This window comes from Mus pahari, chromosome 15 (genome assembly GCF_900095145.1).
Source record: "Mus pahari chromosome 15, PAHARI_EIJ_v1.1, whole genome shotgun sequence".
NCBI classification, from domain to species: domain Eukaryota; kingdom Metazoa; phylum Chordata; class Mammalia; order Rodentia; family Muridae; genus Mus; species Mus pahari.
This window is the reverse complement of record NC_034604.1, coordinates 73,690,032-73,710,735: the sequence shown is the minus strand read 5'-3', so window position 1 is coordinate 73,710,735 and position 20,704 is coordinate 73,690,032. Positions and strand designations below refer to the sequence as shown.

Here is a 20,704-nt window from a genome sequence, read left to right as displayed (position 1 = left end):
GTCTATGCTTTTATCTGTCTTAAAATTTCTCAGTTAAGTAACCTGCCCAGCTGTGACGGGCAGGAGCGTCTGGTGCTGGGAGCTGCTGCTCACTTTGGAGCAGGTTAAAGTACTTGGGGAGAAGAGAACTCAGACCATGACTGAGCCTAGTCCTTGAGCTAAGTCTTTTGCTATAGCTTTTCCTTCTCAGGACAGGAGACTTTGATTTGGAGGAAGTGAATGCTGCTATGTTGCTTAGACTGAGGGAAAGGGGAGAGATAGTTTCAGCCCACACTTTTAGCAGTTGCTGAGTGAGTCCCCTATCAGTTACTTCCCAGGAAAGCTGCACGGAGAGATTGGAGACAACAGGGTCATAGATATTTGTGGATTCCATGATTTTTTAAAGCAGTTTTCATAGATATCAAGAATCTCTTCTGCTAGCACACCTGATTTTCCCTTTCTCCCTTCTCTTCCCCTCCTCCCTTCTTGCTTAAAAAAATATCCTACAGTTATAATAGTTGTTGTTTATGTAGTGTTAATATTTTTGTTTTTATTTATATATAACACCAATCTGAACACAAGCAGCTTTTCTTCTTAGATAATTTGCTGTCCTTCTGTGGCCAGGAGGATTGAGATTATCGTGAGAAGAAAGGCTTCTGGGGGAAGTGTACCTGCTTACTACAGAGCAGGAGAGTCTTCACCGTGTCGTCTTCACCGTGTCTTGGTGGCAGGCGCTTTTGCCTCTGTGTGTTGAACTATGGAAGTTAAATGTCTGAGACTTGGGCAAATTTTGCTTTTTGGGGTATTTTAGTATTGCCTATATTTAAGGTAATTTCTAAATTAGGATTCATTCCTTATATATTTCTTTTGTATCTTTGCCAGAACCAGTTGGACCCTAGCCAGGTGTTCTTATTCCCTCCTGTCTGATATATTGTCCTGTAGTCACTGGCATGTCCTCCTCCTCCATGGTTTTGCCCCAGCATTTTAAAACTGGAAAACACATTTTTACCTCTGGTGCCAGAAAAATGAGCCTGGGCCCATGTGAGACACATGCAGTTTCTGATCTTGAGTTGAAGTCACCCTGTGCAGTTCACCAGCCAGCTTCTGCTGATCTGTTGTAGGGGCAAAAAAGGGAAATCTTGCACTTTTAACTTAGTTGTGAAATGTAGACATTGAGAGAAGGCATGTAAATCACGTCTTCCTCCTTTAAACAAAGTCCTAGAATTATGGGGTAATACAATCTTAACGATTTTATATTTATCATCTTAAACCATAAGAGAGTTCTGGCCAACATAATTAGACACATATAATCAGTGGAAATTTTCTTTTAGAAGATCTACCTATCATAAAATACAGATGAAAATACCTCGGCTGGGTAGAGAATATGGATAGTTCATTGTTTTAACCTTGACTATGTAACAATCAAGGTTAGAACTCCCTGCAGCTTTCCTGGGTAGTAACTGATAGGGGACTCGCTCAGCAACTGTTAAAAGTGTGGGCTGATATCTCTCTCCTTTCCCTCAGCAATCAGCCTTCCATCCTTTGTGTACTAGAAATATGTATTTCTTACTTAGTTACTTATCTTTATCCCCTTTGCCATTTCTCACCGGTGTGTGTCAATGAAAAGTATGTGATGATTGAGGGAGAGCACAGTACCCTCTAAGCGGATAGAGCGGATGAATACCATGTGCTTCGTTTCCTTAAGTAGGTAGAAATATTACTTCTGTTTTATCTTTATATAGCACATAGTCATCCTCCATTCCCATAAGCTTATGTTGTGTTTTATACAATATATTTTGATTTTCCCCTTTTCTTAACTTCTTGTAGATGCTCCCAACCTCTCTACCCTCTCAACTGTATTTTTCCTCTTCTCTCTTTCTCTCTCAAAATTAAAACAAACTCAAAAATGAAAATTAAGCAAAAAAAAACTAATAAGAAAAAAAAAAAGAAAAACAACCACCAAAACTAAAAGCAAACCACAACAAAAAAAAACCAAACAAACATGTAATATATTTTGTTTGCCAACTCCTTGTGGGCTTATAAGGCCTGCCCAGTGACACTGCGCTGAAGAAAACTGATTTTCCCTTTCTACTATTGGGACGAAAACATCTCATTGAAGATTGAGTGCTCCCAAGTTTTGTATTCTCTGCACATTGTCCAGTTGTGGTTCTCTGTGTTCTGTACACAAAGAAGAAACTTTCCTGATATGAATTCAGCAAGCTACTGATGCTGTGGGTATATCATTCTGTCATTAGGAGTCTTTATTGCTATGTTGCTTTAGCATAGTAGTAGTTGCAGTTTTTCCCCGTGGCCTGTCTAGTCTCACTTTTTTGACCACTTTCACAGTGTCAGGTATGATTTTATCTTATAGAGTAGGCCCCAAATCCAATAGAAACACTTAGGTCACTATTGTATCAGTGTATCTTGCTGTCAGGTTGCTGTTTTGTTAGGATTTAAGAGTCACCAAAGAATGATACCCCAGACTCAAATAGTATACAGAAGCAAAGAGTGATTATTCAACTGAACTTCCTGCATGCAGGGGTTTCCCCATCTGGGAATGGAGACCCCTATTAGCTCCCAGGCCCAGCTTTTACTGTTTGGGGAATTCCAGGGAGGGGTGTGTGCCCTTTTACCTTGATTGGTTAGCTCTATCTCTAGGAGTCTGACTGACTGTACAATTGGTTAGGCTCTGGAGACCTCCCTGGAGTCCCTTACTCATTCCAGCTACCTATTCTTACTTCAGGCCAGATGACAAGGTGTCCTCAGATTGGCTCCCTGTGGCTGTGGTTGGCTGTCCACAGGTTCCTGGATCCAGGTTCTCATTTCTGGGAAACAGAAACTTGGGCCTAGTCTCCTAAACTGCTCTTTGCAGCCTGTCATGGCCTCAGCCTGGCTCTGGCTAGCTCAGTCCTCTCAGTTTTAGGTCACAGGGTTTGTAGATGATTAATTTTCATCTGCAGTAGCTTGCAGAGTACCTTGCAGCCCCATGAATGTCAGTAGTGAAGTTTCTAGCTTGACGTTAACTCAGTTCCTCCATGTTTGATGACATAGATAAGTGGTGTGTTCAGTAGGTGGGCTTCACTATAGCCAGTGGTGTTCAACCTGTTTGTGACCCTTGCTTGGCACCCATGCAAAAGCCAAGCCTGCACTTACTACCTGCATGCCAGGAGACAGAGGCAGGCAGAGCCCTGGTCTCAGTTTAGAGACACTCTTTCCAAAACAGGAGACAGCTACTAAGGAACAATATTAAATCTTGACTTCTAGCCTCTCAATGTGTCCTCTCCCCACCTTATTCAGAACCAACATTAATGTGACACTTGGTCCTTAGCCTGCAATTGAGGACTGGAAATGCATTTTACTTTCTGTCTAGTGTAAATGTATCTTTTATTCTCCTGATTTAATTGTCATCTCCCAGGCTCACTGCTTCTGTCTGTTAACCTAGTCCTAGTCCTGGAAGCTTCTAGCCTCTGTAAATCCTATCTAGGCCTAGAATGATTTCACCCTTTGAGATTTACTGCTGAATAAACTCACCCCTTCTGAGTTCTTTCTGACCTCTGGCTGGCTGGTTTAACAGTTCTGGTTCAAACTCCTCTCTAAGATGACTGATTCAATCTGGCTTTTCTCTTTAGGCTTCTCCTGAATTGGTCTCATACTAACTTTGGCAATTATGTTCTAATTTTCTGGCTCCTTCTTATTCTCTGGCTTGTTCTGTCTTCATCCTATGGCTGTAAAACTCTTGGTAAAACTGCCCCTGTCTTTGTGTATGGGCTTCCTCAAGTAGCTTCCCTTTCCTCTGTGTTCTCATGAGAGTTGGGCATATCCTATTCTGTCAAATCTTTTACTTTGTCTGCCGTTCAATTAGATAACATTTCAGACATGGGGGCTTCCTTCTCTAAACTAACTTTACCTTCATTGTTTGGAATTAAAGCTGTGTACTAAGGGTGTGTTTGCATCCCAGCCAAAGGGATTAAAGATGTGTGCTAAGGTTGGGCCACACCACAACTAGAAACTGTACTTTTCAGTAAATAACACAATCTCAGGATTACTTGCAACAGTCTGCTGTAGTATCCAGTTATTCATGAATGTTGTTGATCAGGGTGAGAAAGTTTTTCCTAGTCTATTTTGCTCAAAGACTTGAGAAACTGCTGACAAGACCACTCCATATATGGGTAAAACCAGATGCATCTAGCAGAGTCAGGAGCAGAGAGAGAAAGTAACAGAATAGATATGGCCAGGGTCAGGGAAGTAGGAGAGAGTAGAACAGTGGGCATGGCACAATAACAAGAGATAGAGAATAGAGCATAGCAGGAGAGAGTAAGAGAGAGTACTTGCAAAGGAGAGAGGCCAGTTCGAACTGCCACATTCTAAGAAGGATGAGTAACTTTGAGAAGAGAAGCCCAGGCACTGGAATGAGTTTAAGGTAAGGGAGAAGGAGAGAAGGACTGGGATGCTAGCATGGACTCTGAGATGTCTGACAGTTGCTTATGATACTGAGGGAGTCCTGAGGCCAGCATGAGCTTTGATATGCAACAGCAGGTGACTACTGTGTCCCTTCTGCCAGAGGTAAGGGAACTGACTTCTTTTTGCAGCTGGGAACCTGTTTCACAAGTTCCTGAGGAATGCTGCTTTTATCTTCAGTCCTTAAATCCTCCTATAGTCTCTGTATCAGAGCCCTGCCTCTCCTGCTTGGCATCTTCTCCTGTCCAGTGAATCGCTGCTTCATGACAAAGGAGTGGGCACACAGCTGTATGTCTATCCTCCCTCAGGTCATTGTGTCCCTTTCTGAATATGGCTGCTTCCTGTATTTAATCCATTATTACAGTTGTTTTTCCCTGAGAAAGCAGGTCTCATATTAGTACATTTTTCCCTTACTTTAATAGCAATATATCCATTGAACATGCCATGAGTAATAAAATAGAAGAATCCCCCTCATAGGTTATCCTCTGCCCCTCATACTTAGGAGAGTATGCCATGTATACTGTTTTCCCAGAAGGACATTTAAGTAACTGTGTGTTTGGGGTCATTTTTTAATGTAAGATTTTACAAATGTTTCTGAATTTTTATTGTCTGTTTTTTTAAATACTCTCACCCTAGGCCTCCAAGGGCTAGGATTACAGAATGCACATCATGCTTGGTATATGTTAGGCTTTACATGGATGATCTTAAAACGTGTAGCCACATCTGTAATCTCAGCCATTTGGAGACTGTGGCAATAGGATTGCAAATTCATGTCCCACCCCGGCTACAGGGTAAACTCACGACCAGCTAGGCTAGGCAATATGAGTTCTGTCTAAAAATAAAACATGAGAGAGGCCAGGCTATACAGCCCAGTATTGCGTGCTTAAAGTGCTACGTAGCACCTTGGAGGCCCTGCTCTCAGGTAATCCCTAGTACTTACAACATCCAATGAGAATATATGTTTTTTGACATTTATATTATTTATGTTTGTATATATAGTGCTTGTATTGGTAGTTTGTTGTATGACCTACCAGTATCCTAAATTTTTTCTTTTTTTTATTTTATATTTTTAAGTGGATACTGTTCTTTGTTCCCTGCCTAGACTATTCCTACTTTTATAGTCTACGTTATTTTGGGGTAATTTCTATCTCCCATACTAAACCTCTACTCTTATCTAGTGTCGGTACAAAACACTCTTACCTCAGTGTTAATAAGAGATAGGTTATTTTCTGGAGCTGAAATTGAGTGACCATAAATTTTATGGGCCAGAGGTAGTGCCTTAGAGGGCCCATGCTGAGGCAAAACCCCTGTGGTACCAGCCATACAACAGGTATAAAAGGAAGTTTATTTGGGGGCATGAGAAGGGAGTAGAGGCTGAGAAAGAGAAGGAGAGAGAGAGAGAGACAGGGAGAGGAAGGAGAGAGAGGAAGGGCAGGGACATATGGAGAGACAGAGGGGGATGGGGAGAACAAAGAGAAGGAGAAAGGGGGCAGAGAGGGAGGGAGAGAGAGAGGTGGGGAGGGTCAGAGCGAGCTAGCTAGAGGCCAGTCTTTTTATAGCAAACCAGGCTCTTACCCGGCTGTTGCTAGGTAACTGTTGGGTGGAACCTAGAAGAAATGTTAACACAGACTATGTAAATTCTATGCTCAACTGTGGTAAGAGATTCATGAATTTTAGAAACCTTTTACATTTATTTCATGTGTGTCTGTTTGTGTGGGCAGGTGTGTGTCACAGTGTACATGTGGGGTCAGAGGACACCTTGAGGTACTAGTTCTCTCTCTACCCTGTAGGTTCCAGGAGTCAAAGGGAGATCATTAAGAAAGTGTGTTTTCCCACTGAGCCATCTTACTAACCCTCATGAAAAATGTTTTCTTTTCTTTTCCCTTTTCCTTTTCTTTTTCTTCCTTTCTTTTTCTTTTCTTTTTTTCCTTTCTCTTCTCTTTAATTTCCTTTTTTTTTCTGCCATAAATGAAGGCACGTTTAATACATTGATGGGAGTGTCAGGTAGGTTACAGAAACATGAAGCTACCTCTGTTATAGCCCAGATGACATCTCAGTCTTTGAGCTGGTGGAAGCTGGTGGTCTGTTAATCCATTTATAGATGATTTACCCAATGATCACAAGATGTTTACGGGTCAGTGTTAGGTGGGCAGTGAATGACTACTAAAGGGGAGGTTCAAAGGTAACTCAAGATAATTTGTTTGGCATTGGACCTGCAACATTAGTTGGGAAACTCCATAATCATAGATGCTCTAATTAGTCAGCATTAATTTCAGGTGAATTTCTGAGTGAGCAATCAAAATCAAACAACCAAACCACGTTACTCACCCTCACCAGTACTGTTTCCTGAACAAAGTAATTTTTTTCTACAAACTTAAAATTGTTCTCAATTGGTTATATGGTTTCCTGTCTTCCTCATTCACAGGCAGATGTGCCTGTTCCCTGGTCCTTGACCCAGTGCATGCTGCAAAGCAGACCTTCAGTCTGTCCTTGTACCACTAGCTTCATGGTTTCCATTGCTATAAATAAGTGTGTTGGATTGTGTCAGGGTCACACTGGCATGTTCTCCTAGGTGGTGTTTGGTTTCCTGGTGTGCCCTAATGCTACTTTTCTGACAGCTCTTATTTGTCATTTTAATCACTTCAAGTGTCTGTCAGTAGGTGAAGTCAGAAGGGTCACTAGCAATTATAACGCTGCATTACTGAAATATTCCAGACTGGTCCTTAATATCCAGAGCCCCACAGATGATGAAGCCACCATGCAGTTAAGTCTTCAGCCACCTGTGCTCGGACTTAGCGCAGCCAATCAGCTCCTTTCCCACCTCCCACTTTGACTGGGCAGGCCTTTCACTCCCTTTTCTCAGGCCTTGCCTTGCTTGCCCTCCATTCCAGAGTTTTCCATTTTTATTTTGTTTATGGTGGAAAATAGGTTGTGCTGTTATCTTAAATGCAGAACAACCATGTTCTTATTCTCTTTCATAGTTTGGTAAAGTGAATACATCTGGGCAAGTGAAAAGGCTAGCAAGAGTGCTTGCTGCCAAATCTTTTGACCTAGGGTCAATCCCCTATGGTCCTCAAAGTGAAGAGAACTGAGTCCCTTCCAGAGTTTTCTGACCCCCTACACTTGTGCCATGGCATGTGTATCCTGGCATGCACACAATAAAGAAGTGTAAAAATGAAAAAAAATTTAACAGGAAAAAATAACAGAGAATCCTATCTATTGTTAATTTCTTGATAGTTTTGCTAAGAGTAACAGAAAAGAAAATACAGAATTTGAAAGAAATTAGAAACTTAGACAAGGATATGCTGCTGGTGATTTGGCTCAGGCGTCCTGGAAGAGCCCATTAGCAGCAGGGAGAATCAGGGTGGGGGTGCTGGGCAGGAGAGGAGGGTGAATTGTCAAACTGATTACCAACTCACAGCTTGGGCCCTAGGCAGCTCCTGCCACTTTCCTTTATAATAAACCAATTCAGAGAGCCAGGTTAAAGTGGAAAGCAGAAAAGGGAAATTTGGTTAATGTGCCACATTGGGGAGAGGGACAGGGTTATCCAGGAACCCCTCAAAGTCGATCTTTTGGGTTCTGAAGTGAGATGTATAAATGTTTAAGTAGAGGGCTGAAGGCCAACATGTTGAAGCAGTCCCTGTGAAGGTATGAGCCACCTACCGCTGTTGACATAGAATTGCGTATGGGTATGGTTGGTCTCATCCTGTTAGGTGGTCAGTCTGACAGAACTGGGTGTTAAAACTTTGAAACTCCCTCTGGCCAACACTCTTTCCTTCTCTTAGCATGAGATTCCAAGGGAAGCTCCTATTTGTTTCAGTGTTTATTATTTTAATACATTGATTGTCTGTCTAGAGACTCAAGTGTCTCTTTAGCACAGCTTCATTGCTGCCCTGGGAGGTGGAGGTGGATGAAGGTAGAATGGAGCTAGAGAACTGTAGAGGTAGAGGAGCGTATATGAGGGGGAACAGAGCTGAAGGAAGGTTGAGTTGAAGAAGGAAGAGGAGGAGTGCAGTGGAAACTTGGAGGTGACAGCCGTGCTGTATATCTTGATGTGACAGGAAGCAGAGGTGGATATGTAAATCAAAACATGTAGCTTTAAATGTTAATTCAATGTAGTGTATCATATGAATTATGTGCTAGTAAGAGAGCTTTAAAAAATTAGTATACTATTTGCTGTCTAACTTCAACTGATTTCTCTTTTTATCACCATAGGAAGTCATGCTTTATTATATTCAGTATTAAGAGGACATTCTTTTCATTTTTATTAATGGAAAATATATAATTTATATTTAAAAGTGTTTAAAGATCTATATTTCATATAATGAAGTATTTAAAGAGGTATACTTTTCATATAATGCTACTTTCAAATTTTATGCCTAATATGGTTTGATAGGAAGTATGAATAAATTTGAGTGAAACAATTGTGTAATTTATGAAATCACTTTAATTTTTTATTTGGTTATGTATGCACTAACAAGAATATTTCCTACAAAAGAACTGACCTTCCTATGCATGGACAACGATAAAGCTGAACACGCTTTGCTATTCCATGGAAAAGAAAGTTCTGATCTTACTGTGGACAGGCAGTTTAGTTTGTCATCATTTCATAGCTTACAATGACATAGGTGTCACTTGTTTTAACTCCTGTGTCTGTGAGTGATGGATTTGGAGATCCTTTTTGTCACATCATCAGTAATGTCCCTCCCAGCTCCTGGAAGTGTGGACCACAGTAGGTGGACCACTTGTGCTACAGCTCTGTTTTTTCTTTTCCCTGAGCTGTTAATGTGGTCAGAGCATGGGGCTTGGGAGTCCTGTGACTGAGGGTGCACTGCTCTACTGCAATCCCAGATGTGGTTTCTGCTGAAACAGTTTCCAGACATTGTAGACATTTGGGAAATATGCTTCTGGCTTTTGTGATCAAGCAAATTTATTAACAACCATGAGGCCCCAGCAATTTTCAATAAATCATGACTTGCTGATTTATTTCAAAAGATCTATATAGCAGTAAACAATACCATTTACATTTAATTAGTTTTATTGAACAAGAGGCAATTTTATTTGTAATGAAACACATGTTATGATTAAGGATGTATTTTAATGACCTTTAAGTAATGCGAACAAATGTTGCCCTTGACCTAATAGCAGAGGCTTTCCTACATTATTGAAAACTTCAGAATGATTTTTAAATTATCATGAAACGTTTCGAATGACACTCTCATTATTGTGTCATTATTCAGTCATTTGATGTCTGATAATAGTAAATGAAACACACTCTTGTAAATGCTCATGTGCATGTGGAAATGAGGATTGTTGCTAGCTTGTTCTTCATCTCCCTGGATCAGAAGGTGGAGTGTGGTATGAAAGCTTCATGTGCTGACAGTTATTTGACCCTGTTTGTTCAGTTAGCAGATTGATGGTCATTTTTATTTTCTGTGTTCCAGGACCTTTTTTCTATCAGTGCCTATGTTTATGCTCAGAAGCCACAACTGGATATTCATAGTTTTGAAGGAACATTTACCAGGGTAAGGTAAATAGTTGGTTAATATAAAGATTTTTATTATTTGTAGAAATTAAAGGTAATGGACCTTTGTTTAGAGACAACAGTTCAATCTAGAGTACATTCATGCAGAGACTCTAAAGCTTGTAACAAAGGCTGTACCATGTGTCAAGTTTTTAGATCTTCTCATGCAGTATCTGTGTTGGTGGGTCACATTCAGTGCAGGCTCTCTTGTGTGTAACAGATGTCCTGTTGATAAAATCCTGCTCCCATAGGATAGGAGCCAAAAAAGTAGCACATTGTAGCTAATTCAATCTTGGCTTCAGATAATAGTTATAACTGTGATGTGCCCAGCATTTCTAGCTCTTATTACCTGGAAGGGTAAATATACATTTATATGCATATATATGCATTTACGCATTTCTTTACTTCTATGTGTATATTTTGATCCATGAATTTGTTATTACAAAAACTTGGTAAGGTAAACCTTGAAGCTCCCTCACTCTTCCATTTGCTCATGATTATTAGGAATAGAAGAACTGAATACTTATTTTAGCAGCTTATAACTTTTATTTCTTAATAAGAGGTTTTATGACTATAGTTTATTTATACTGGAGCATGGTTGGACATGTTTGTTACTCTTTGTCATATACAAGATTAGCTAGTGATCATTATCACTTACAAAACCATCTGCAGATACCAAGTTATTTGACAGTTAATCTACAAGTGTGGCAGTGCAAGTTGAGAACACCTTGGAGGCATTCAGCACCCATGGGAGATGGATATCATGTTGCAGCTGTGTATTTTTATGTGTGATGCAGAGCTACATGCCAAGGTGTACATGGAAACATGGAAAGAAGCATGTGTTCATCATCATGCTCTATGTTTTTTCTGTGCTTTTTCAAAATAATTATGAAGAATTCACATTCTTGTAAAAATAGCATATAATAAAACTGTCATTTTAGGGGTCACTTAATACAAAAATTATTCAAACCTTTATTACAGAGTTTAGAGACTATTTGCATTCTTCTCCCCCCCTCCCATCTCTCTCTGTGTTCCCTAGTCTGCCTTGCTTATAGCTTCCCAAATATTGGGAATATCTGCTAGACCAGAGAGTAGGAATGGCCTGTTCAGAGCCTGGGATTGGGGGTGAGTGTGCAGTTTGTGGATAGACATGTTGGAGTGGTAATATAGCCAGTCCCAGTGGAGGAAGCTGTGTGAGAAGGCTCAGCTTAGAAGAGAAGTGGCATTGGCGGTGAGTTTAAGTAGTTACTTTAGATTTCCTGTTGATGAGAGGTGTGTAGAGGTTACTCTTTTTATCCCATGAGTAAACTTGGTTTGATAATTCCTCAGGTTTCTGTCTCTTGAAGTGGTGTAAAATTCAAAGTAGCAGATCCAGTGCCAGGATATGGGGTGTAGGGGTGTGTCATCTTATGACTCTGATGTTAGAGAGTCCTTGCTCCCTGAAGAGGGTCCTTTTTCAGATAGGATCACACGTCTCTGGATGGATTTGGTGAGTGTGTAGCTCTTTAATCATCAGGGGACTTTTGGAAACTTTGGAAAACAGTGAGGCAGTAGTTTCCCACTTAAAGACCTGGTATCTCTAGGAAGCCTACAGAAGGGAAATTGACTGTTCTGAAGCAACACTGTAGCCCTCTGGAGAGTCAGCCCCATCCCAGCCCCCAGCAGAGCCAACAGAGAGACTCTAGTTCATAGAGTGATAAGAGGGTACCTTGTGAATTGAGAACAGATTCCAGCTCCCATCATGACAATGGAACTCCCTCTGTGTATCTGGTTCAAAGAAACAACACCCAACAGTTATTATGAACAGAAAGACCTATACTGCATATGAAAGAAGAAATGAAATTATAATTTTAGCTTTTAATTTTCACCCTTGAAATGTGTATTTATCATCAGTTGGGTACAGAAAGACAGACCTGTTTCCTCTCTAATGCTGTAGGTACCTGGAATGTAAATGAAACATGACTAATTTTCCAGTTTTGTTTTGTGTTTTCTCTCTGAACAGGAAGACAGTGATCCTCCCATTCATGAGAGTCTCAGCATAGAAAACACACTGTGGGCAAGCACTGTTGTTGCATCAGGTAAGGAGAAAGACGTTCCCTTCAAGAGTGACTCTCACATACAAAGGATGTTAGCGTTGTTTAGGATCTCTAAAGCAGCTTTCCTAAACATCCCTGAGTATTTAGCAGTAGTTGATTGAGAAGCCAGGGGATAGTCTTGAGAGTTTGTGAGGAGGTCTAGGCTACACTATTCACCCATGGCAAAGCAAGACCAGAAGCATGAGGGTGTGGTGCAGCCACTGTGGTGGAGCAAGGGCCATTTTTCTGGGTGTGACATTTGTTGCATGGTACACAACAGAGAGCTTTACTGAGAGATGTCACAGGAGGGCTGGAGAGGCTAGTAATTTTTCATGGTTCTTACCTACTTTTTTTCCAGCTGACAAGACCTAGAAGAGACTGTCTGGGGTAGCTATAGGAGAGGAAAGGGTTAGATGGAGACAGACAAGCCAGAAGAGAGAGAGCTGGCCAGGACTTCAGAAGCACAGAAGATTCTGATTGTTTTTTGAGCGAAATTAGAAGGTGGAATATTCCTTGTGGTTAAAGAGGAAGTTACTTAAATTCACAGTTCTGCAAATAAATTTCTATGGAGTATATTACAAGTGCAGAGTTTACTACCAGGTCAGAAGCAGGTTAACATCAATGATAACATTAGGAGGGAATCTCAGAAGAAGCTCTCAGCCATGAAGCTCATCTTTCAGATTGTCTGTCTCCTGATCATGGCACAGTGGCACTGCCCCTTCTTTCCTAGAGACTGCTTATTCACTCAGGAGTTTTGGGTTTTTGGTTTTTTTTGTTTTTGTTTTTGTTTGTTTTGTTTTGGGGTTTTGTTTTTGTTTTTTGGTTTTTTATTTTTGTTTTGTTTTGTTTTTTTGTTTTTCGAGACAGGGTTTCTCTGTAGCCTTGGCTGTCCTCAAACTCAGAAATCTGCCTGCCTCTGCCTCCCGAGTGCTGGGATTAAACACATGCGCTACCATGCCTGGCGGGCCACTCAGCAGTTTTGAATAGAGTGTCAGTTTCTCCATATGCTGAGACAGTCTGGAATGAGGTGGTAATGTAACCTATCAATTGGCAACTAAGGTGGGTAGAAAAGACTTTAAGAAAATGGTCCAGATAATTTTAGCTACACTAAGTACCACTAAAAGTTCCATGTCCTATGAAAGTACGTGAGCCAAGAACCTTACAGATATGGGGTAGGAAAGGCTTCTATGTAGAAGAGATGTTTAAAGTAGATTAAAGAAATATATATGCAGCAGGGCAGTTGTGGCACACACCTTTAATCACAGCACCTGGGAGGCATATCTCTGTGAGTTTGAGGCCAGCCTCATCTACAGAGCAAGCTCCAGAACAGCTGGAGCCCTGTTACATAGGAAAGAAACCCTATCCTGAAATATCAAAAAGGAAGAGAGGGAGAGAGGGAGGGAGGGAGGGAGGAAGGGAGGGAGGGAGACATACACACACAGAGGGGGGGCAGGGAGGGGAAGAGGGAGAGAGATTGAGATTGAGATTGATTGATTCCAGATGTGAGTGCTGACAGGACAGTTGTGGGAATATAAAACATAACTAGGAGAAGGCCTAGTACTGAGAGGACATGGTGCCCTAAAGAATGCTTAGGTACCAGTGTGCCTGACCCTGTGTGTGGGGGGGGGAGGGGGATGTTAGGCAGGAAGCTAGTTCTGTTATACTTTGTTTAAATGGATCCTGTTTAAACCACAGTCCTAGAAAACTACAGATATTCATCCACCCTTTAGGGGTAAGATGAAATTTTTATTACTATGTTTCATACTTTAAAAAGTAAGCATGGAGGCAGATTGTAAGAATCTTGAAGTGCTCACTTCTGGAAGTTGTTTTGTGGTTTGATATGCACATATATTTATAAAATTGTAGGTAGAGAAGCAAAGATGTTTGTCCATGCAGATAATTCAGAGGTGGGAATACTGGATCCTCTGCTGTGGGGACCAAAGGCTCAGGGACTTTGAATTCAGCTTAGGAATGGTGAAGTGTCCTTGGAAGACCTCACCTACCCTTAGGCTTCCCTGACCCTGCAGACCCACCCATGAGCCCTGTCCCTGCTCAGCAAGGTGATGCTGCTCTTGGATGGCCATGAGTCTCCACCCTTTGTGTGTGTGTGTGTCTCTCTCTCTCTCTCTCTCTCTCTCTCTCTCTCTCTCTCTCTCTCTCTCTCTCTCTCTCTCTCTCTCTGTTTTTCTAGACCAGGCTGGCCTCAAACTCAGAAATCCACCTGCCTCTGCCTCCCAAGTGCTGTGATTAAAGGCGTGTGCCATCACTGCCCGGCAAAAGATTGTCTTTTAAATACAATTTTTACTGCATGTTTTGGTCCTTATTAGACTGTTGATACTAAATCCAAGCACTATTGATTTGTGGCCTTTCTCCCCAGAGTCAGAAGCAACTTGAGCTTAAGGCTTCTGAGATGTCCCAAAGAACTTCCTGGACATAGTTTTTCTGTTTGACTTTAGATTTCGGTATGACCTTGGCATGCAGTAGCTAAGTACTTAAGAATTTCTGCTGCAGACGTATTAACATGCACATCATATGTCTGTCCCTTGTAGCACTGGTTTTGATGGGTACTTGATCCTCTCCGAAGATGGTTCTCAGCCTTCCCAACATGGAATCCCTTGTAATACAGTAACCCTGTAGTGACTCCCAACCATAAAATTTTGCTACTTGATATGAATCATAATGTAAATATTTTTGAAGATAGAGGTTTGCCAAAGAGGTTGTAAACCATGGGCTGAGAACTGCTGTTTTAGACAGTCCACTTAGAAAAGAATATCATTATGCCTTTCAGGTTCACATATTTCTGGACATTTAAAAATATAAGCATTTTCTTTCATTTTATATATTTTAAAGGATGTTTTATCTGTATTTAAAAGCTTAACGCCTTAGGAGTATTGCAGTCTAAAACTGCCAGGAATAACCTGAGTGTTCTTACCTCTTCCATAACTAATTGCAGGCTTAGAATTCTTTTTAACTAATATGAGGATGGTACCTTTAAAAAAAAAAAGATTATAATTACATAATTTCCCCCTTCTCTTTCTTCCATTTATACCCTTCCATCATATCCGTGCCTTCCTTTCTTTCATTGTTGTTGCACATGCATGTTTTTGTGTATATATACATGTATGTTCCTCAATGTAAATACGACCTGCTTATATTATCCAGATACTATTGCTTGCATGTCTGTGTTCTCAGGGCTGACCTTTGGTGTTGAATAAGGAAGTGGTGGGCTCTCTCCTGAGTAGCACTCCCTTCTGCTCTCAGTCCTCCTTAACTGCCTACGGTTCTTAGTCTAGGGTTTAGGCCTTGTGAACCTTGCTGTTAGTGTGTGTGTTGGTGGTGCCTTCCTTGTTTACTTGTGTTTAGGCAGCCGTGTTGTGTTGATGAGATTTCGTGGCATGCATTTAAGCTGTGCTGCCTTTCTTGCCTCATGTGGCCTAGCACATAGTAGGAGTGGTGCCACTGTGCCATTTCCAGGTCAAGAGTAGCTCTTAGAATGAAATTATTTCTGACCTTCTTTTGTCATCAAGTTTTAAAAGTGTGGGACTCAGTGTCATTGTGTCAACTCCATTAAAACGTAGGTCAGGTCCTCACATGGAGTTGTCCTAACCCTAAAAGCAACCTTCTGAAGCCATGTGTGAGAATGTATGTGCACAGATTGGATTGCCCATGATCTCTGTCCTCTAGAGCATGCTGTAGCATGTATGCAGATGGGGGCTTTCAGGAGTGGGTGAAGCATTATGTAAGATGCATAAACTGACAACAAATATTTGGAAACATTTAGAGGCATTTGGTACAGTTTACTAAGACTTTTTTTTTGAAAATGAGGGTATATTATATTTTCTTTTGCTTGTCCTTTAGTTTGTTTTTCTAGTACCACATTTTTTATTGTGTAAGTAGCAGTTATGTGAACAAATTTTCAAAATAAAGTCTGGCTATTTTCTATGCATGGTTTGATATATTCCTACTCTAGCCATGCATAGGTCATTAGGAATTAGCATTCGTTTGAAAAGAGACTAAGGTCCAGTGGGAGATCAATCAAACACCAACCCAGAAGGCTGTGGTTGAAGGTGTCGGCTGCCTAATAATGTTCACAGGTATGAGAAGTAGCCAGGAAGAGGCTGCCACCCAAGATCCAGTGCATGGATGGACACTCCTGCAAAATTCCTATCTCCTGCAGTGTTTTGTGTAAGCAGCAGAGGTAAACATCAGAATTTTGTCCAGAGTTTGCTGTAAGCCTAGTGATTGCTAAAGGCTGCAATTTGAGTGCCTCTGACCTAGCAGGTGTAGGTCTCCTGTATCAATCCCTACAGCTTTAACCACATGGACTTTGTTCCTGGTACAGATCTTTTGTGTCTTTTTCCGTTTGTCTCTGGCCACATGGAGTCTTCACACAGATGGGGCCCTTTCTTATGTGTTCTTTGAGTTCCTGAGCTCTAGTGTTGACTCCTCCAGGCTAAGTCTTGTCTGCTCCAGTCAGTGTACATCTGGTACTTTCCTGTTTGGCCTGGTGGCAAAGCTTCTTACTGGGGAGCATCTGTAAAGATTGTACCAGAGAACCTCTGTCAACTGTAGTTGGGTTCTGACTGGTTCTAGTGACTTGTCTGTATACTATTTCCCAGGCTTGGGAAGCACTACCAATATTCGATATATATTTTGCTTGACAGATCTTTTATACATACATAGAATACATACTACATCTTTTATTTTATTTCTGGGTTTTTGTTTTGTTTTATTTGAATAAGCATCCCACTGTCTGTTGGTTTAAAGCCAGTAATCAGTCTGTTTAAGGGTCTAGGCTTATTATTTTGCATCTATACATAATTTTCTCTAGATCATCTAAAATGATTCTCCATTTATAAGTATTGGTTGTTGAGTAAATTCCACAAACTGTTATCTCTGATTAAAAAGTGGCAACTAAAAATTTCTAAGAGTCTGATTATTTAATAAAAGGAGTAGTCAGTTTGGTTTGCTGGATTACATTTTGTAATCATACATCTGAAATATTTACATGAAGAATACCTTTTCCCCTAAGGTTGAAGCTGTTAGCATTTTTAGATTTTATAGAAAAGTTATTTGCCTTAAAATATAGCTCAAGTATTAATTTGAATTGGTAGGGTATTTTATGAAATTTAGATATATGGATAGCAGGGAGGCTACAGATAGCCAGAGTGTTAATAACTGATCACCTCAAATGCAGGTGTAATGGATTTGAAATTTGAAGTTATATAGATGAACCACACAGTGATCTTTATACTTACCCCAAGAGGTCAGCCAGTGTAGGACCTGGGTGTCTATTCAGTAGCATCAGTGTGTCATTCTGATGCTAACACAGCTTGGGAAAGTTAGTATCTGAATGTTTTTATAATGTTTTTTAATGATTTTAGTCAAATCAAAGGTGTAGATTTCAACCAGATGAGTATAACATTGGCTTTCAGGACTAAGTGCTCATGAGACTTTTAAAATATTTTCTTACTGAAAACTGAACTAAAATTTGGTTTACTTCTAGATATTATGCCTCATTGCTCTTAGGGATTTTTGTTATGCAGTACATACCTGATAGGAGTTTCTTTGTGGCTCTGGATTTAACATGCAAATATATTTAAGAATTTGCAAAAGTGTCTCAGTTTGGAGCAAGAATGAAAGGTTAATTTTAAACTAAAAATATGGATTAAAAGATCTGAAATTCAATGCCTTCACCTGTGGGAACTCTGACACGCTCTGCATCTGTCCTGTTTTATCTGCTGCCATACCCAAGAGTATGTCCTGCCTTGTCCTAGAGGCTCATTGTAAGGACTCCTCCTCTCCTTTGCTCTGTGGCTTTCTACAGGGCCTACGTCTTTCTATAAATATAAATCCTTTGTCCAAGAGAGTGAAGAGTCCTGCATAGTACTCAACTAATTCAAGCAATTTAAAGTAATTAAAAAGCATGAAACTCAGAACAACAATGCATTTAAACTAATTACACTGAATAGTCATTTTTAGCAACCATCAAATGAGAGAGAATACAATGAGAGCCTTTAGCAAATGTTAATACATTACACAACTGTAACATCAGGAATTGTGTCAGTATGCTGTGTTTCTTGTTCGTCTTGCGTTTTGCTTGTTGAGTACTGTAAATACCAGCCTAGAGTCCACATTCTTCAGAGTCTGCCTTAGCTTTTAGGATAGAGACTTTAAGTTTGATGAGTCATCCTGAAGGTGTCCTGGCACTTGTTTGTTCTGCTAATCGTAAAAATAAATAAGTAAATCCAGTTGGAAGTTGGATTTGTTGTGAGAATATGGTTATTTCAACATTAATGGCAATTTTATATTTTGAATAAATTAAATTGGCAAAATAGGAAGAAAATGTTGATGAGGTTCTATTTAACATTTAACCTTGTTCTTTTAATAGTTAAACAATTCTGTGGTGTGAGCTTCTGTGTGAGAAAGTTTCTGATAGTATTACCCCATCAAGTATTAAACTTCTCTACACTAAACACAGTCATTGTGTAGGAAGTTTAAATGGATCCTAATACAGAGAGACAACACTTGGGTAGCTGGGTGAGCTTCATGCCTCTTGTTGGCCAATCACACCTTCCTAGAATCTGGTTCAGTTCTAGATAGTGGTGCTCAGAACTACAAGATCTGCAGCCTCTGTGAGCTGCATGCAGCCTCTGAGCCACAGGCCACTGCTAAGGACCACAGGGGGTCTATCTACCCCCATAGCTTGCCAGAGCAGAGACTTGGGCTACAGGCTGTGCAGCATGTGGCCCTTTCTGCTCAGATGGAGCAAATAGGACTTCATATTTATCTCATGGGTTCTAACTTACGGTTTGCTAGATTTCACATGTTAATGCCACATCTAGGGTTCTATGTCTTGGGATTTTTACTTTGTTGCAGTTCTTACTGTGTATCTCAGGCTGGCCTTGAGCTTTAGCAGAATAGTTTTTATATAATTTCTGTAGTTAAATTTGTTAGGATTGTTAATTTCAGTACTTTATATGCATGCATAATAATGTTTGTCTACTTTGTAATTTTAATATCAGAATTTTTCATTTTAAGGACAAAATAGGTCTGTAAGAGATGCAGGTGTTATGTACAGGTTCCATGGTTTTTAGTTCTGCAGTCTAGATAAATGCTCAAGCCTTTAACATATAGGTTAGTTATCATTTCCTTAAGTTTAAAAAGTACTACACATTCCTGACCTGTCAACTTAGAAAACTAAATTCGTAGAGACATTCATTAAGGAAATGAGTAATGCCTAAATGTAAAATCAAGTATTTTAAAATTATGTTTCTGGTGGGTTTTTGGTTGCTCAACTACATGATTTTTGTGGTGCTAAGGGTGGACCCCAGGGCCTAACACATGCTGGCCAAGTATTCCACTGAGGAATGTCCTTTCCTCTGATATGGTTTTCCTGATAAGCATGTGAAACAGCCACAAAGGCTCTCCTGGTCTCTCATGCAGAGCAACACAATCAAGCAGAAGACCTGGCTCCCCTGTGCCTGTCCTGATCTGGAGGTCCAGCAGTGCAGTTTCAGTTAGGAATACAGCCTTTTGATGCCATTGTAACTGTGAACCTCTGACTGTTTCAGTAGACAATAGGAAAAGCCCATGTCTCTCTCATTGTCAGGAAAACATATATTAATTCATATTTTTCTGTTATCTATAGGCAAATTTGTATTGTTTAAACAAATTATGTCACTTCTAACCCCTTTCTAAAAGTTAAGGTTAAATTTTGTTGAACTAACTAAATCAAGTAGACTGTTGGATAAATGTGTATGAGCTCAAACAGAATAATATATTTTCCATCAAGACAATTAATTAGAAAGTGTTATCTATGCTTTCAAGTATTGCTATAAGGACCACTTTCATGTTTTTGCAGGTACTGTAATAGGTGTTGTCATTTATACTGGAAAAGAGACTCGAAGTGTAATGAACACATCCAATCCAAAAAATAAGGTAGGCTAGATTAAGGAGCAACTGCTTTAATGAACTTGCTTTTTCCTTTCAGTAGGAAAGTATATGTAGAGCTGAATAGCCCATTTATATAGCATTATATATAACATGAAAAACAGATTTGATTGCTGGCGAATTGTAATGAGTCCCTGTGTTTGTATCCATTCTCACAGTCAGGAATCCTCTGCCTCATCTGTGGTTCCTATAATCCTTATTTTTGGCAGTTAGTGTTGGGTTTCTCATCTTAAGTTTATTTTGTAGTTTGTGTTTTTTATGTTGATGGTTTATTTTTTAAAACAATCTGCTAGTGCTTTATATTCTTTATCTTGATAATATTGTTATATACAGGTTATTTTGTTCATTTCCAAAACATAGTGAAAGCATAAAGACTCCTGGTAATACCCCTGAAATTATCATTTATGCAGTCAAAATGTGTTTATAAGTTAAATCACAATGAAAAGTTAGTGTGAATTCTCAGTACTTGCTGTGTGGCTGATTCATTGTTCATAATGAACTCAGTGTGTCAGTGTTTGAAAGTACAATTAAACAAGAAACTTTCTTATTGTTCAGCTTATGCTTATTTGAAATATTACATATATATTTAAATAGAGCAAACAGTTCTCACAGATTCATGCCTTACTCTGTAGCTTAATAATAGTAAAGGATGGTTTTTGCTGGAAAACTTCCTACTAAGCAGTAGAAAGGAAATATACCCTAAAAATACATGTGT

The 20,704-nt window shown here is 39.9% G+C and overlaps 1 protein-coding gene across 3 annotated transcripts in view; it reads left to right on the top strand.

The window, feature by feature from the left end:
* Positions 1-20,704, top strand: part of Atp9b (ATPase phospholipid transporting 9B (putative)) — a 207,808-nt gene that overhangs the window by 79,503 nt on the left and 107,601 nt on the right. For all 3 annotated transcript variants that reach the window (XM_029546803.1, XM_021214520.2, XM_021214521.1), the window contains exons 9-11: positions 9,882-9,962; positions 11,964-12,039; positions 19,901-19,977. In XM_029546803.1, the coding sequence (XP_029402663.1) occupies positions 9,882-9,962; positions 11,964-12,039; positions 19,901-19,977 (234 nt within the window). The remainder of the gene's footprint in view (positions 1-9,881; positions 9,963-11,963; positions 12,040-19,900; positions 19,978-20,704) is intronic.